Source organism: Macadamia integrifolia, chromosome 10, assembly GCF_013358625.1.
Source record: "Macadamia integrifolia cultivar HAES 741 chromosome 10, SCU_Mint_v3, whole genome shotgun sequence".
NCBI lineage: Eukaryota > Viridiplantae > Streptophyta > Magnoliopsida > Proteales > Proteaceae > Macadamia > Macadamia integrifolia.
The window spans coordinates 12,455,829-12,474,426 of NC_056566.1; the positions used below are offsets into that span (position 1 = coordinate 12,455,829).

Here is an 18,598-nt window from a genome sequence, read left to right on the forward strand (position 1 = left end):
AGGCTACAATACTTGCTTTATCCGTACATGGCCTTATGATAGGTGCATGTACATGGCTTGGGTACTCCCGTCTCTTTTGGCACTGGCTCGGACTTGTCGGGCCAGCCGGTGTTTAAGGTCACCCTTGCCATCATAGTCCATAAGGAGCCCGCTCTAACTCTCTCCAGTTTGGGTCCTGCATAGTTAAACCGGGTCAACCGAGTAATCAGACCGGGTTTAAGAAGTAGGGTATTACATTTATAGCTAAAGATGGCGATCCTTGAGTGAAAGTCCCACTTTGGTAGCTTCCTAATGTTGGTAGGAGTCCAAGTATGGCAAAGTTGCAATAGGAAAGTGAGTGTGGAAGGTGTCCCAATTGTGAAAACTCTATGTTCAAGTCATATGTCCACATAGGATAAGGGAGATTTCATTTTTATTAGGGAAGATTCAATATCCCTTTGAGAATCCTTTTCGGATTAGGCTACAACTACTCTTTGCTAACAGGTCACATGTCAAACTTGGATAGCCCACTAATGCATACCTTGGTGAGGAAACCCATGGGGCTCCTATGCCTAGCGACCTGGGTCGAGTGGTCCATTTGATGGCAACCTAGGTTAAGTAGGCTGGTTCTCAAACTACTTATTACGAATGATGGGCTGTACGCGCTATTTGCCGTTTGGTTGGTGAGGACCTGAGTCTACTGTTCGATTATGGATCTAGTGCCGTTGAGCTTGTTTAGCTGTTTTGGATTACTGAGTGACGGGAACTCTGAGCAACTTCCCTCATGCTGGCATCTGGCCAGCTGTTTAGTAATTGAGGATCCTTTAGCAGAGTGGGTCGGTTCAAAGTTGTTCGGCATGGCCTATATCGCTGTTCATCGTATTTGCGCTTGCCACTCTCACTCGGTTCTTCATGGTACGATCTTAATGGTAGTATATTTTTGCCATAACACCACTTAACAACCAATGTAAAAGAGAAAGCTCTAGATTTTCTTAGAGGACAAAACCAGAAATCTTCTAGCAACATTACAAGGAACAATACATACACTAGATTAATATTTCAAGTTTCATTATGAATATTGAGTTTATTTACTTTTATCATAACATGAATTAGTTGGTTGGTCAAAAACTCTAAACTCCTGAGATAAGGGTTCCATGGGTCTTACCAAATTAAATACTTGTTTCTTTACATATTTTCCTACCCCGGCTCACACTCAAAGAAATAAAATCTCAAAAAATATTTTGAAAAATACTGAAACCTAGAAGGTTATTTGTGAACCTGAAGGGGAAATGAGTTATTCAATTTTTTTGTCTATGAATCCAGGTAGCAAGAAAAATTTTCTCATCTCCCTTGAGTAATTTAGTTTACCTTTTCATTACAAATAAAAAAAGGGGAGGAAGAACCTTGTCGGTTTAGTGTAGGAAACGCTCAGGCACAATTGCGTGTGAAAACATCCATCTACCTCGCCATAGACTAATGCCCAACTGTGTCCTATGTCAAACCAGCAGAGTTTCCCTCCCAAAACAAATATAGGTTTTGCTCATCTTAAAAAAAAATACAAAAAATGGGAAAGTGATGGCCACATTTTAGTATAACCATGGGAGAAACAAATAACCATGGTTTTTTTTTTCCACATGATGACATTGGTATTTTCGATCTACCATTGAGGATTATTTGGTGATATCACATGAATGAAGTAATAGGGGCCTCGGGCACAAAACCCGACCCTTTGCCACCCACTTGGGGCGTAATTAACAGCTAACCGCCGACAGAGGAAAAGCCTCAGCAGTCGGCTCTCTTCTTGGAGTCTCAGTTAATTCTCAGGTTTCTGCTCCTTCTCGAGTTTCGCATGAAATCGATAAGCGAGAGAGAAGCAATGTCAAATGAAGAATTACAAGAAAAACGGAACTTTCTTTCAATCAATGCGCAATAATTTCTGCGAAAGAATCTAAAATTTCCGTAGCAGATTTATGAAGGTGAGGATTACCAGATATGCCTTCGTCTCAAAAGTTCTTCTACCCTCGCCGGCAGTGGTTTTGTTACAACCTGCGATCCTCTCTTCTAATCGGCTGTCTTCTCATCGGAATCACTGGTTTTTCTTTCGGATTAGTCGCCATTCTTAGGTCTAGTTCTAGATATAAATGTAGGAATCCTGAACCTAGATTTGTTTCTGTTGTTTGGGAGAAAAGTATCATCAGTAGCGGTCGAATAGGTAATGTGAATCTTGTAACTTCTGATGGAGATCGGAATAGACATAAGGTGATGGGGTTTGTTGGAATCCAGACTGGTTTTGGATCCGTTGGAAGGAGAAAATCTTTGAGGAAGACTTGGTTTCCTTCTGATCGTCAAGGACTTCAACGGTAACTCTACTGCATCTTAAGTTTCTGTTTAGTATTTATCTTCCAATTTGAATATGAAAAGAAAATTAAAATTTTAATGAGCAAGTGGATACGATTCTTATTGGATTTGATGTAACAATTGATGGAATCTGGGGATCTTCATATTAGTTGGGAATCTAGAATAGTTTCTTAAATTAGTGTTTCAATCTTTACTTTTATTGGATTTGATATAACAAATGCTGGAATCTGGGGATCTTCTTATTGGTTGGGAATCTATCTACTACATCTAGAATAGTTTCTTAAATTACTGTTTTAATTTTCACTTATTTTGGATTTGATCAAATGGCTTGCAGTTTGGAAGATGCCACTGGTTTGGCTTTTAGATTTGTGATTGGGAGAACCAGTGACCGATCAAAGATGGCGGAACTTAGAAAGGAGGTGGAAGAATATGATGACTTCTTGGTGCTAGATATTGAGGAGGCGTACAGCAGACTTCCATATAAAACGTTAGTGTTGCAAATAGTTTGGATTGAGTTCTTTATTTCTCCTTATGATTTGTTTTGTGGCAGCTTACTCTGAATTATCATCTAGTCTCTCTTTTACAGGTTAGCTTTCTTCAAAGCTGCTTATGGACTTTTTGATTCTGAGTTCTATGTTAAAGTTGATGATGACATATATTTGAGGCCAGGTGACCTATTTTAGGGAGCTTACTCTTGCTCACTGTAATCAAATTCTTCATTTCTGATTTCTTTCCTATACTAAAGTATTTATAGCTTTTCTTGACCCCTTTTAACAGATCGTCTTTCAATACTCTTGGCAAAAGAACGGTCTCACCCTCAAACTTACCTTGGTTGCATGAAAAAGGGTCCCGTTGTCACCGACCCCAAACTCAAATGGTTAGTCCTACTAGGCTGTTTTAACATTTTGAGCATGACATTTTTTTATGTTGATAGCCTTTATTTCTTTCCAGAATTAGGCGTTCGTTATTCATACATCCTTTGAATAATGGGATAACTATATCATTTAATTAGTGCAGGTATGAGCCTCTATCTTACTTGCTAGGAAAGCAGTATTTTCTTCATGCTTACGGGCCTATATATGCTCTTTCTGCAGATGTTGTCGCAAGCTTGGTTGCTTTAAAAAATGACAGGTGAGATGCATTCTGATGCTTGTTATTGTTATTTTAAGCCTTCTAGAAGCTGGATATAAATCCAGCAGAGGTTCCCACTGAAACTTCTGACTCTGGTGCTTAAGGGGTTGGCTCAGATTCTGGTTTTGAAAAACCAAAGTAAGCTGTTCATATTAGTCCATTGCATTAAAGGTTTTGGATGGTGAAAGTTGACCACAGGTTGTCTATCAAGACTTGACCTGAACTGAAAGTGGCATGTGCATTGCCAATTCAAACTGGTGAAAGATAGATGGGCTTGCAGGGCTTGGCTAAGAATTGTGATTCTTCTCTTGGTTGGACAGTTCCTTGTAAGACCACATGAAAATAGGCTTGAGAACCCAAACTTCTCAATTGACTACCCCACATGGGGTTGAATACACACAACCTGTTAAGGCCACATAAACAAAAACACCCATCTAGCCATCAATCACATTTTATTTTGGCATCTTAATTCTATGTAACAAGAGTACATCTGCTTGGAACTGCAGCTTCCGGTTGTTCAGCAATGAGGATGTCACAATTGGTTCATGGATGCTGGCAATGAATGTCAACCACGAGGATAGTCGGCTACTTTGTGAACCCGAGTGCACACCATCATCCATTGCTGTTTGGGACATTCCTAAGTGCTCAGGTTGGTCTTTGTCCGACTGTAGTGTCTTTTAGTGCTGTTCTTAAGCATGTATATTTATGGCAAATGTGTTTCTAGACCAGCAAGTCTAGAGGACATCTCTAGACCCACACCAAGCTCTGCCAATTGAAAAGTGATGTGGCAGTTTCTACCGTGGATACCTAGGAACTGGTCTAGATTGGCCAATGTTAAATTTAGACTCAGATCCAATCATATATTGTCCCATGTATTTGCATATTCCTTGTATTTGTCGATGCTTTCCCCCCACCCCCTTAGAAGAAGGTTTCAGTTCCTCACTGGATTTTTTCTTTTGTTTTTGGTGAATGAAAATATATCAAAGAAAAGAGAAAATGCAACACAACAGCTGAGAATTCTAGCAAGGAGGGATTCCCTAAACAACCAAAACAAAACAGAAAACCAAACGATGATACAGCAAAAAACCAAGGAGGGGAGGAAACAATATCAAAGGAATGGTAATGCAAAAATCGGGGGAGGGGGAGAAATAAGAGGAAGATGCTAAGAATTCAAGGAGTGTCTGGGCTCACAATACGAATGGCAAGTGTAGCAGTACCTTAGACTAATGACATGAAATCACCAAGAGAGAGGAAGAAGAAGAAGAAGATGAGAAGAAGAGAGCCGAGACTGTTAGTTCGCAGAATTGTGAACAGAAGTCTCCATCGCCTTGCTAATTTATAATCAAACAAGTACAATACCAAAGAGGAAAACCGAAAATTGGAAACTTTCCTAATAAGGGATTTAGAGAAAATAGGGAAGACAATAAAATAAAATAAAATCTAACACTAAGGCAAGGCTACTAATATCGTGGGGCTCAAGGTGGCATCTAAGTGATGCACCGACCTTCACATGTGCCCTTTGTACCCCCACGGTATAAGGGTCCATTCTTTAACACTTCCCCTCAAGTTGGAGCATACAGATCACCCATGCCCAACTTGGAACATCCTTTTCTGAAAGTAGGACCAAACAAGTGTTTGGTAAACATATCAGCAAGTTAGTTAGTGGAAGCGACAAACGTAGTGACAATCAGCTTCTTCATGATAGCATGATGCACAAAATGACAATATACTTCAATATGCTTTATTATATCGTAAAACAGAAGATTACTTGCAATGTAGATAGCCGCCTGATTATCACAGAACCAACTTATGAAGTAATGAGTTCAACCACATCAACTTAACTGCAGTATAAGCCATGGCTCGATACTCAGCTTCTGCACTGGACCTAGCAACAGTAGATTGTTTCTTACTTCGCCAATTAATAAGATTTTCACCCACAAATGTGCAATATCCGGTGTTTGATCTCCTGTCACCATCAGCACCAGCCCAATTAGCATTAGATAAGCGAACTAGATCAACACTTTGATAGGGATGATAGACGAGCCCCTTCCTTGGAGCTCCTTTTAAAAACTTCAAGATACGACAGATTGCCTCCCAATGTATCTTCTTTGGTGATTGCATGTATTGACTAACCGCACCAACAACAAATGATATGTCCAGTCTAGTGACAGTGAGGTAAATTGTTTTGCCCACTAATCTCCTATACCGACGTTCTTCAAAGTCTTCACCATCAGTAGCCCTAAACTTTTGGTGAGGATCCATAGGGCTATCGACTGGTATAGATGCCAATAACCCAATATTTTGTAAAATATCAATGACATACCTCTTTTGGGATTAGTTAATTCCTTTCTTACTATGAAGAACTTCAATGCCAAGAAAATAACGGAGGGGACCCAACTCCTTCATCTGGAAATTCTGATGAAGGTAAGGCTTAACTTCAGTAATACCAACTTCATCATTGTCAGATATAACGATATCGTCCACATAAACAACAAAAACAACAATCTTGGACTTTTGGTGCCAAACAAACACTGAGTGATCTGAGTAGCATTGTGAGAAACCATAAAGAAGAACAATAGAACTAAACTTGTCAAACCATGCACGTGGTGACTGCTTCAACCTATAGATGGCCTTGTGAAGTTTTCATACTCTACCAGAATTCTCCCCTTGAGCAACATATCTGGAGGTTATTCCATATAAACCTCTTCTTAAAGATCGCCATATAGAAAAGCATTTTTGGTATTCATCTGATAGAGAGGCCAATCCAGATTGACAGCGAGAGAGATAAGAATACGAACGGAGTTTAACTGTGCCACCAGAGAGAAGGTTCCAAAGTAGTCCACATCATAGGTTTGAGTATATCCTTTGGGAACCAATCGCGCTTTAAGATGCTCAATATAACCATTAGGATTATTGATGCAGATCTGAAGACCTACATCTATAGGAAGAAGGCCAACAAGAGTAACTGGCATGTGGCCTTACCTTGTTGATGCTTATTAATTTTCATACTTAGTTTTTATTTCATGTTTTATGTTTTAGTTTAGTTCCAATTGAACGATGGTCCATGTTGGTCCAATATCGGTTCAATTTAAGGGGTTAAAAGTTACTTTTACTTTTACTTTTTACTTTTCTAAATGGGGGGATCAATTCACTTTTGTAAGTGATGATGGGTAAGACTTTTCCACCTTTGGTAGTTGGGGGATGAAGACTTTTCCATTGCAACTTTAAGAGGTGAGGATTTTTCCACTTTTGGTAGTTGGTAGGTGAAGGCTTTTTCAACTTTGGCCGTTGAAAGGTGAAGACTTTCCTACCTCAACTTTAATAAGTAAAGACTTTCTACTATTGTTAGTTGAAAGTTGGGTATGTAATGTTTTGTTGAATTGGTCCTATAAATAGGGATCAATTGTAAGCATTCAAGGACAACTCAGAATTTAAAACAAAGTTTGCTTATGCAACTCTCTTCTTGTGTTTGATCAAGAATCTCTTGTGTTTGATCAAGAAATCCCTTGTGTTTGATCAAGGTAGGTTGGTATTTGATCCAGTTGATCCACCTTGCGGTGTGAAGCTCGGGTGTTATTTTATTGTTTATTGTTCCATCATTTTCATCTTTCAACAAATTTTAGCAATATCCTATTCTCCATATCTAGAATTCCCTATTCTCTGAGAAAAGATCCTACCCTGGTACTGTTTTGAGCTTCCTCAATTTCAGTATTACATCAATTGGTATCAGAGTATGGCAGAGAATGAGTCACAGTGGTCGCCGCCTCCACCTAATCCAATGGCAAAAGTCATTGAAATGTTTCAACAACTCTCTGCTAATCAAAAAGCTATTAGTGAGAGGTTACTGTGACTTGAGAACCAAAGTGTTACTCCAATACAAGGCAGCAATGTACCATTCAAGAGGGAGGACAGGTATTAACTACAATCTGCTGTGCATTGTCAACATAGGAGAAGTGCTGAAAGGGCACAACAAAGAACCCCTACAGCACCACCTACCTTTGAGGAGCATATAAGATCTTATTTCAATGGTGATCTTGAAGCACCCCGTCGACGTACTGATGATTGACAAAAAGTCAAGCTTGAATTAAAGGAGTTCAATGGAAAGCATAATCCACAGGTATTTTATGATTGGTTGGCTGTTTTAGATGACTATTTTGATTGGTATGAGTTGTCTGAGTCACGTAAGATGAGACTAGCGCGTACTAAGCTAGTTGGCTCAGCCCGCGAATGGTGGAGAACTGAAGAAAGGGATCTAGAAGATCGTGGTAGAGCTCCCATTACTTGGGAAGAGATGAAAGAAGATCTTAGTGCCAAATACTTACCACGACACTTTAGATCACAACTGCAGGACAAGTTGAATACTCTTCGTCAAGGGAGTATGTCCGTTGCAGAGTATATGAAGCAGTTTGATTCACTCTATTCACGCACTGGCATCAGGGAGAATGAATTACAGGTAGTTTCCCGCTTTCGTTTGGGTTTGAGATCTGATATAAATTGTGCTATTGGCGTAGTAGATGTATCCAATGTCAGGGAATGCTTCGAGAAGGGAGTACATGCAGAGGAGTTACTAGCTCCTACGGGTAGAAGGTTTGGATATCAAGCTAGAGAGATCACAAAAAATTTTTCAGCAAAGAACCCTACTTCTTATCCTCCACGTACCACACCTTCTCCACGTGCTGATTACAAGGGGAAAACACCTATGCCTAGCACTGCCACAGTGCAATGCTTTCATTGTCAGGAGAGGGGACATTATGCCAAAAATTGTCCTACACGTCAAAAAGTAGCAGTGATGGTTGACGCTGACGATACTCCTGATGAAGATAATTCCCATATCTTTCCAATCCCATTGGAAGAAGAAGACGAAAATGTTGATTATTATGATGGGGCTGAAGCAAATGAAGATGACTCCTATGGAATTTATGTGGTTTCTCGCATATTGATGGCTGAAACCAAAGGCGAGGATTGGCGACGTACATGCATATTTTACAGCCGCATGCGTTCAGCTGATCGCACTGTACAGGTGATAGTTGACAATGGCAGCTGCGTTAATGTTGTCTCTGAGTTGTTTGTTAAGAAAGCACATTTGAAGGTAGAGAAACACCCGCATCCTTACAAAGTATCCCTACTGAATGGCAATACTTTGGAGGTCAATCAGCGATGTTCTGTTCCATTACAACTTTCTCGATATGAAGAAAAGGTATGGTGTGATATTATTCCTATGAAGCTAACTGATGTTCTTTTAGGGAGACCATGGATGTATGATAATGATGTTCTCACTGGCGGAAAGAAGAATCAGTGCATATTTACCTTTAAAGGGCAGCGCACTATACTTGAGCCTATCAATGTACCAGAGGAGATGCGTAAGAGACAGACATTGAGGACTAACCAGAAAGCCACCACTGATACCAACAAGATGCTGGTCCTTCCACAGAAGAAGATCTTAGCTGTTCCATAAAAGCAGTTTGAGTGAACCAGCCATGATACAGGCATGATATTAGCCCTGGTTACTAGAGAGGTCACTCCACCACCAACAGTTCAGCTCACACGGCCTATTAGAGAGCTTCTAACAGACTTTTCCGATTTAGTACCTGACGAGCTACCTAATAAGCTCCGTCCCATGCGCGATATTCAGCATGCTATTGACTTGGTACCTAGTTCTGTGCTTCCCAACCTTCTAGCTTACCGTCTCAGTCCTACATAACACACTGAGCTCAAAAGGCAGTTGATGAACTACTACAGAAGGGGTTTATCGTTGAGAGCCTTAGTCCTTGTGCTGTATCAGCATTACTTACTCCAAAAAAGGATGGCTCATGGCGCATGTGTGTCGACAGCAAAGCAATCAACAAAATAACGGTTAAGTATAGGTTTCCCATACCACGACTTGATGATATGCTAGACATGTTGTCCGGTGCAAAGGTCTTTTCAAAATTGGACCTTCGAAGTGGCTACCATCAAATTCGTATTCGGCCAGGAGACGAATGGAAGACCGCCTTCAAGACCAAGGATGGACTATTCGCGTGGAAGGTCATGCCCTTTGGTCTGACGAATGCACCTAGTACATTCATGCGAGTTATGACACAGGTACTTCGTCCATTTATTGGTTGATTTTTGGTTGTATACTTTGATGATATCTTAGTTTACAGCAAGCATCCAGATGATTACATCGACCATTTGAAGCAAGTCTTGAGGGTGCTTCGTATGGAGAAGCTATACATTAATCTCAAGAAGTGTTCCTTTATGCTGCCCAAGGTTGTATTCCTTGGTTTTATTGTCTCATCCAAGGGGGTTGAAGCTGATCCTGAGAAGATCAAGAGCATCACCAACTGGCCTACCCCGAAGACAATCACTAAAGTCCGTAGCTTCCACGGTCTAGCCTCATTTTACAGGAGATTCATTCGAAATTTTAGTGCAGTCATGGCACCTATTACCGAATATATGAAGCAGAGTAAAGGCAAGTTTGAGTGGACAACAACGGCGACAAAAGCCCTCCATCTTATCAAGAAGAAGATGACAGAGGCCCCGGTATTACGCCTGCAAGATTTTGATCGTGTATTTGAGGTGGCAACTGATGCTTCACATATTGGGTTGGGAGGTGTACTGATACAAGAAGGGCACCCTATTGCTTTCTATAGCGAGAAACTCAACGATGCCAAGTGACGCTACTCGACTTACGATTTGGAGCTCTATGCTGTCATCCAAGTGTTACGCCACTGGAGACACTATCTTATTGGTAAGGAATTTATTCTTTACACCGATCATGAAGCACTCAAACATCTCCATTCTCAGAAGTCAATCAGTCAGAAGCATGCAAAGTGGGTTGCTTACCTACAAGAGTTCGTCTTTGCGATGAAATACAAGGCTGGTAAAGAGAACACGGTGGCTGATGCTTTAAGCCGAAAAGTTCTCACTATCAATACTTTTTCAGCACATGCCGTTAGTATTGATCAGATATGAGATTGAGTACACGTCTGATAAGGATTTCAGAGTCCTATATGCAGAGTTATAGCAAGGTGAGCAACACCCTAAATATTCTGTCCACAATGGTTATTTGTTCTTCGGAACGCGATTATGCATTCCAGACTCCTCCCTACGACATCACATCATAAGGGAGTTACACGGAGGAGGTTTAGGAGGCCACTTCGGCAAGGACAAGACCATCATACAGGTGACTGATCGATACTACTGGCCACACATTGCAAAAGACGTAGATCATGTCATCAAAAGGTGTCGAGTCTGTCAACTTGCTAAGGGAACCAAGCAGAATACAGGCCTCTACTCCCCACTACCGGTTCCTTATGCACCTTGGCTTGACATTAGTATGGATTTTGTATTTGAGCTGCCACCTACAAGAGAATGGTACGATTCCATCATGGTTGTAGTAGATCGCTTCTCTAAGATGGCTCACTTTTTGCCATGTCGAAAGACCTTTGATGCCTATCATATTGCAAAGCTCTTCTTTAAAGAGGTTGTTCGACTGCATGGGCTGCCAAGTACTATTGTCTCTGATCGTGACGTAAAATTTATGAGCTATTTCTGGAAGACATTGTGGCTGAAAACTAACACAAAGCTACAATTTTCAACTGCATTCCATCCACAAACTGACGGTCAGACGGAGGTTGTTAATAGAAGTTTGGGAACTTGTTGAGGTGCTTAGTCCGAGATTATGAGAATACATGGCCAGCAATCCTTGACATAGCTGAGTTTGCCTACAATAGCTCAGTGAACAGGACAACAGGGCGCACACCATTCGAGATATTACTTGGAATTCAGCCGCAGTGCCCAATTGATCTTGTTCCACTCTCACCCCAGGCTCGAATCAGCCTTGAAGCTGATGAATTCTTGCACCACATCACAGAGGTGCATGCAAACGTGCGACAACGTATTGCCATAAGTAATGATGTCTACAAGACTATAGTTGATCGTCATCGACGTTATGTGGAGTTTAAACCAGGAGACATGGTTATGGTTCGCATAAATCTTGAGAGGTTCCAACCTGGTGTTAACACAAAGCTCCATCCAAAGAAGATGGGTCCTTATAAGGTGCTGAAACGTGTAGGACCAAATGCTTATGTGCTCGAATTACCTGAGGAAATGACCATAAGCGATGTCTTCAATGTAGCTGACCTACATCTTTATGTGGGACCTCATTCAGATGATGGTGACCTGGAACAAATGCTAAGGCTGCCCCAACTTACACCACCTCTTGAAGATGTTATTGAAGAGGTTTTGGATGATACTTACAAAACCACTCGTTGTGGCACCGGTTATCACACTTTTCTTGTCAAATGGAAGGGACGACCACGGACTGATTGCACTTGGATTCATGCTGATGACTTCAAGCGACTCGATCCTGACTTATATGAGCGTTATATGTCTTTCACCCATTCGTCGGAGACGAATGTTTTCAAGTCGGGAGGAGCTGATGCAGATCTGAAGACCTACATCCGTAGGAAGAAGGCCAACAAGAGTAACTAGCATGTGGCCTTACCTTGTTAATGCTTATTAATTTTCATACTTAGTTTTTATTTCATGTTTTATGTCTTAGTTTAGTTCCAATTGAACCATGGTCCATGTTGGTCCAATATCGGTTCAATTTAAGTGGTTAGAAGTTACTTTTACATTTACTTTTTACTTTTCTAAATGGGGGGGATCAATTCACTTTTGTAAGTGATGATGGGTGAAGACTTTTCCACCTTTGGTAGTTGGAGGATGAAGACTTTTCCATTGCAACTTTAAGAGGTGAGGATTTTTTCACTTTTGGTAGTTGGTAGGTGAAGGCTTTTTCAACTTTAGTAGTTGAAAGGTGAAGACTTTTCCATTGTAACTTTAAGAGGTGAGGATTTATCCACTTTTGGTAGTTGTTAAGTGAAGGTTTTTTCAACTTTAGTAGTTGAAAGGTGAAGACTTTCCTACCTCAACTTTAATAAGTGAAGACTTTCTACTATTGTTAGTTGGAAGTTGGGTATGTAATGTTTTGTTGAATTGGTCCTATAAATAGGGATCAATTGTAAACATTCAAGGACAACTCAGAATTTAAAACAAAGTTTGCTTATGCAACTCTCTTCTTGTGTTTGATCAAGAATCCCTTGTGTTTGATCAAGAAATCCCTTGTGTTTGATCAAGGTAGGTGGGTATTTGACCCAGTCGATCCACCTTGCGGTGTGAAGCCCGGGTGTTATTTTATTGTTTATTGTTCCATCATTTTCATCTTTCAACAAATTTTAGCAATATCCTATTCTCCATATCTAGAAGTTCCTATTCTCTGAGAAAAGACCCTACCTTGGTACTGTTTTGAGCTTCCTCAATTTCAGTATTACATCAATTATACTTGATAGTGTACACCCATCGACAACGCACATGATCTTTACCAGGAGGTAAATCCATAAGGGTCCATGTCTGACAAGATAACAGTGCATTCATTTCTATTTCCATAGCGACTTTCCACCCAGTGTGAGACAAGGCCTCATGATGAGACTTAGGAACAGACAGTAGACAAGGAAAAAGCAAGATTACGAAAAGAAGATGGAAGATGAGAAAGGGACACATAATTGTCAATAAGATAGACCGCCAAGGATTTCTGAGTACAAGAACGTGTACCTTTCCAAAGGGCAATGGGTTGGTTAGAGGGACCTGCAGAACCAAGATCAGGTTGGTCGGTGGGCAGAGCAGGAATGGTAGTGGAGGATGGTAGCATAGTCTTCCGACGTCGTTGATTCACCTGTAGAGGAAGAGTAGGCTCATCGACAAGAGAGACAGGAACCGAAATAGGTGGTTTAGTAGGAGGGAGGAGCTGTAGGAAAAGTTGGGGATGGAATAGAAGTAGAATAATAATCAATACTTTCAAAGAAAGTAACATCAGCACTGACAAATTGTTGATGAGAAATAAGGTCATAACACTTACACCCTTTTTGAGTTCGAGAATAACCAAGAAAAAAACATTTGATAGCCGGAGGAGATAATTTATCAAACTGGGGTTGAAAAATATGGGCAAAACATACACAACCAAAAACATGAGGGGAAAGACTAAACAAAGATGCATGGGGATATAAAACAGAAAACAGGGTATGATTATCCAATATAGACAAGGGCATGTGGTTAATAAGGTAACAGGCAGTAAGGACTGCATTACCAAAACTATTTAGGAACATGCATGTGTTTCATAATGGATCAGGCACCTTCCAACAATTGTCTATTTTTCCACTTAGCAACTCCATTTTGTTGAGGAGTGAGAATCTGTTTTGTGAATCATGCCATTAGATAAACAGAACTCAGGGATTTCTCGTTAAGTATATTCAAGTGCATTATCTGTCTGAAAATTTTTAGTTGAAGCATCGAACTGAGTTTTTATTTCATGATAAAAGTTTGTTAAGACAGAAATTGTGACCGATCTTTTAATAAGTAGACCCAAGTCAAGAGAGAATGGTCATCAACAAAACTAACAAAGTAAGAAAAACCTAATCTATTATTAGCCCAACAACGACCCTAAATATCTGAATGAACTAATGAAAATAAAGACGAACTATGAGTCACACTGCGAGTACAAAACGTGGAGCAATGATGCTTCTTAAGTTCACAAGCCTCGCACTCAATACACGACAGAGATCGACAACTAGGGATCCGCTAGTTGTTGTAGCAGCAGTAGTAGTCGGACTAGAGCCATCCAAATACTACAAGCTAGCCTGCTCAAGCCCTCCACCAAGCGTACTGATCTAAAGGTCCTGAAAGACAATAAAATATAAAGAATGTCAGAGAACAATTGAGAGACTTGGTAAGTTGACCGACAGATTGAAGACTTAAGGGTAACTTAGGAACATAGAGAACAGGGGACAGATGCATAGATGAGGTAGGAGAGACCACACTATGACCTGTCAGCTGAGTAGAGGAACCATCAGCAAGAATAACAGGTGAAGAATTAATTACTTTAGAAATAGAGGAAAACAAGTCGAACATACCAGTCATATGGTAGAAAGCACCAGAATCAATAATCCAAGGCGTGGAAGTAGAGGTAAGAAGGGCAAAGTTACTTGTGTGGGCTAAAGTAGCCTGAAGTGGAAGTAAATGCAGACTCAAGCTGTTGGAAATGCTTGAGTAGTTGATTAAAGTCATCGCGAGACACATAACCAGTGGAAGAAGTGCCTGGTGCAGATGCAAGTGTGGTGTCTCCAGAAGTCCCACCCTCATAATCAGTAGTGATAGTTTTGGCTAACTCATTAGCCCACTCTGGTCAGCCATGTTTGGCCCAACATGTTTCTACAGTATGATTTGTCTTACCACAATAGCTGCACTGACGAGAGGACTTGTCAACTGGCTATCCTTCTGTACTACGGCCATAAGAAACACGGACACGGCCACGACCACGACCACGGCCTTTTCCAGAACCACAACCAGAAATAAGGGTAGAGTTATCTTTAGTAGACGAGTCAACCTTAGATAGAGTAACCAATCGATGAAGACGGGAGAAGACTTCATTGAGAGAGGGCACTTTCTCGCCAGTAAGAAGTTGACCTTTAGCAAGCTGGTAATTAGGAAGAAGTCCTGCCAAGAATTTTTCTATGTGGAACTCAGCACCTTGTTGCTTTAACTGATCCAGATTAGTGGTAAGGGGCTGATGTATCTGGAGTTCTTCAAGAATGCATTTATACTCACTAAAATACTCATTAAGAGTTTTTTCACCTTGCTTGAAGTTGAACATCTTTTCGTACAAGTCATAGGTACGAGAAATATTTTTCTCCTGGGAGAAACTCTCCCATAAATCCTCCCAAATCCCCTTGGCAAGAATGTAAAACATGACATCGGAAGCAATAGAAGCGTCAACACTCTTGCACAACCATATTTTAACAACAGAGTTCTCACACATCCAATCATCCTAAGCAGTTTTAGTGGTAGGATCCTTAGGATCAACTTCGGGTGGATTATTGGTAATGTATTGAAGTTTTCTCTTAGCATGAATATAGGCTTGTGCAGCCTGGGTCCACAGAAGATAGAAACTCCGTAAAGCTTGATAGTAGTTACCTGGACTTGAACATGATCAGTGGTGCCTTTGGTTCAGCCATTACAGCAGTAAGTATAGATGGAATTCAACCAAAGAAGGTAAGAGTAAGAGGCATTGAGTAAGTAACTCAAACAGGAACAAGAGACACTGATCGGTAGTAGACACAATAGTAGCAGCAGAATAGTCACAAATAGGCACTTGCGGCAGCAATAAAAAAGGGTTTTTAAGGTCCAAAAATTTCAGACCAGAAAAAGAGGTAATATTAGATTCGAATGAAGCACCTGATGAGGGGAATGAAACCCCAAAACCATAGGCTGATCAGAGAACCAAGGCAGAAACTATGGATGAAACTTAGGGGCAGAAAAATACCCAGAAAACAGAGCAGCCACAGGTTAGGAGGAGAAAAGTAGCAGCACAAAATCAGACCACCATAAGATACTGTAAGAAGGATCGAGTTTCCCTCTAGGTGAGTAATCATCCCTCAAAAGCTCATAACCATCAGATGGCAGAATAGGAGGTTACAGCAACCTCAATAGCTCGCATAGAAATTTCCAGAATTTGGAATCACAACCATCAGATGGAGAAAATTTGATTTCCAGATCTATAGAACTGCATGTAGTCCGAAGTAGTAGTAGATGAATGCCCTAGTTGTCCTTCATATCATAACTAACTAGGGCAAAACCTTGTAGATAGGCAGTATAGGTGGCTACAGCCAAGGATCAACAACAGTCCTGTAACGGACTATCAAAACATAGACTGAATGAAGAAGAGATTACAAGTTAAATAGTCCTCTGATACCCTGTAACAGTACCTTAAACTAATAACCAGCAATCACCATGAGAGGGCAAGAAGAAGAAGAAGAAGATGGGAAGACCGAGACTGCTAGTTCACAAAATCATGAACAGCAATCTCTCTCACCTTGCTTATTTATAATCAACCAAGTACAATACCAAAGAGGAAAACAGCAAATAGGAAGTTATCCTAATAAGGGAACTAGAGAAAATAGGCAATACAATGAAATAAAATCAAATCAAATCTAACACTAAGGCAAGGCTGCTAATATCATGGGGCTCAAGAGTGGCATCTAAGTGATGCCACCGACCATCTCATGTGCCCTTTGTACCCCCATGGTACAAAGGGTCCATTCTTTAACAGGAAGAAGTCTGTTCCTGATCTTAAATATGATGGCTTCCCAGATCTGATCAATAGTACGTTTCGAGGAGGTCCATCTTTTTTTGTTTCTTTCCCACCAAACATGATGAATCACATAACCAAAGGCAGGCTTTTCAATTGAGTCGCATATTTATTTGCCAATAAAATTTTTCAAGACCCATCTCCATTCTCTTTGAAAGTGAATGATAGGTCTATGATGAGGCCAGCATTTTTAAGAACAACTTTCGAAATAGATTTTGAGAAAGTACAAGAGAAGAAGAGGTGCTCAACATTTTCACTGGATTTTCGAGGCTTTATTTTGTCTTTTGGCCAACCCCATTTTGCTGACATTCGACTTGTGAGCAGGGAACCTTGGTATCTAGTTGTTCCCAAAATTTTTGGCTCTATCTAATTTGCCACATGTCAGATATTTGTGCGTTCTAGAGATACGACCTGCTAGACTTTAAAAACTTTTTCCTTTATGTTTTTTAGACTTCCTTTTTCACTTTAGTGTGGAGGGCAAGATTTATTAGTTGAATCGCTGGATGGGGTATTGTTGTTTGTTTGCAGATGAAGAGGGTTTGCAAGCCTTTGGGAGCTGGTGTTTTTTTTTCCCTGGATCTATTTGCGTGACACAAGAAACTAAAAACCATAGAAATAAATAAATAAAGCTCAAACAACTGTAGAAAGAGTTTACCTTTTATAATCTGTAACATTATTTTTGGTTGGCACTTGGAATGATGCCATTTCTCTCTCCTCCTTTTTTTTTTAATTCTTCACTAAAAATGAATTCATACAAGTCATGTGCAGATCACTCATGCATTCAAGTACTATTAAAGGTAATTCATTAGGTGGAAACCTTTCGTAAGAAATTAGTTTTAGATGGTTCCATAAGCATCATCTCATGCATTCAAGTACTATAGCATTTCAAATAAAATGATTCAGTACCAGGTGGCAGCCAATTGCAGCTTCTCATTTGCAGACATTGCTTGGGTTTGTATTTGGTCTGGATATCTGTATAAACAATAGCAAATAAACTGATAACTGTGTATGTAGAGTACAAAGCATGAATAGTAAACTGATATTGTGCACTTGTAGAACCGAGTGACAAATAAACTTATAACTTTGTACTTAAATGATAAGATTTGAGGTTGCTCAAACTGTGCATAGCAAGTAAATTTTTATTAAAAAAATTGGTACTAATTATAAATGGTGATGGGACCAATGTTTCTTCAAGCAGGGCTCTGCAATCCGGAAAAGAAATTATTAGAACTTCATGAGCAGGATATTTGCTCAAAGAGTCCAACTGTCTTCTGATGATGAGTAAAGGTTTACCTCTGTATCTAGTAGAATGAGGAGATGCTACCGGAGAAAGAAAATGAGGATGGCCTAATATATCTGATTTGCTTGTATTCAAACTGCCATTTTTTGATTGCTATTCTTTGTAGGGGGTTTTCTTCATCCCCCCCCCCCCTTCCCCCACTGTAATTTTTTGTACTGATATTTGATTGAATGCAAAACATTTTTGGCAAAATGAAGTTTTCTCTTGAGAGCATGGTTGATCGTTAGTGAAGTTTATGATCCATCTGCATCTACATTGAATTTTCACAATGAACATGACTGCCTGGTTCTTGTTTAGTTTATCAGGATCATTGTTTGCAAACCTCAACCAGGAGGGATCATCAGTTCAGTGGGTAGTGGTGACTCAAATCTGTGCAGTTGTTGGAACTGGATTGAAACACTCCATATGCCAGAGTGGTTTGTCACTCTGGACAGAAAATTTAACTAGGTTCAAGTAAATCCTTAATTTTTTGTACTACTTCGGCTAGACAGCCACTGGGTTGAATGAATTAATCTTACCTGTGAATTGAAGCAATCACATCCTTATCCCTATTTGATTGCTAGCAAATATGACCCCAAAGGTCATACTGTATTCCACTGGCCAACAAAACTTTGTGAATCAAATGCAGAAGGATTTGATTTCTC

At 40.2% G+C, this 18,598-nt stretch overlaps 1 protein-coding gene across 1 annotated transcript; it reads left to right on the forward strand.

Annotated features, from left to right (window-relative positions):
- The first annotated feature begins 1,725 nt into the window (after positions 1-1,725).
- On the forward strand, positions 1,726-18,207 carry LOC122092437 (probable beta-1,3-galactosyltransferase 14). The gene is made up of 7 exons (XM_042662755.1): positions 1,726-2,339; positions 2,672-2,824; positions 2,924-3,006; positions 3,115-3,214; positions 3,355-3,468; positions 3,975-4,117; positions 17,853-18,207. Exons 1-7 carry the CDS (start codon positions 1,972-1,974, stop codon positions 17,927-17,929), a joined length of 1,038 nt encoding a protein of 345 aa, XP_042518689.1. The 5' UTR covers positions 1,726-1,971; the 3' UTR covers positions 17,930-18,207.
- Positions 18,208-18,598: the final 391 nt, after the last annotated feature.

Excerpts from the sequence above, each read along its gene's own strand:
- LOC122092437 (XM_042662755.1), top strand. The coding sequence starts at position 1,972 with ATGCCTTCGTCTCAAAAGTTCTTCTACCCTCGCCGGCAGTGGTTTTGT. Across the intron at positions 3,007-3,114 it reads TGACATATATTTGAGGCCAG|ATCGTCTTTCAATACTCTTG; the intron begins GTGACCTATTTT and ends CCCTTTTAACAG. Across the intron at positions 3,215-3,354 it reads ACCGACCCCAAACTCAAATG|GTATGAGCCTCTATCTTACT; the intron begins GTTAGTCCTACT and ends TAATTAGTGCAG.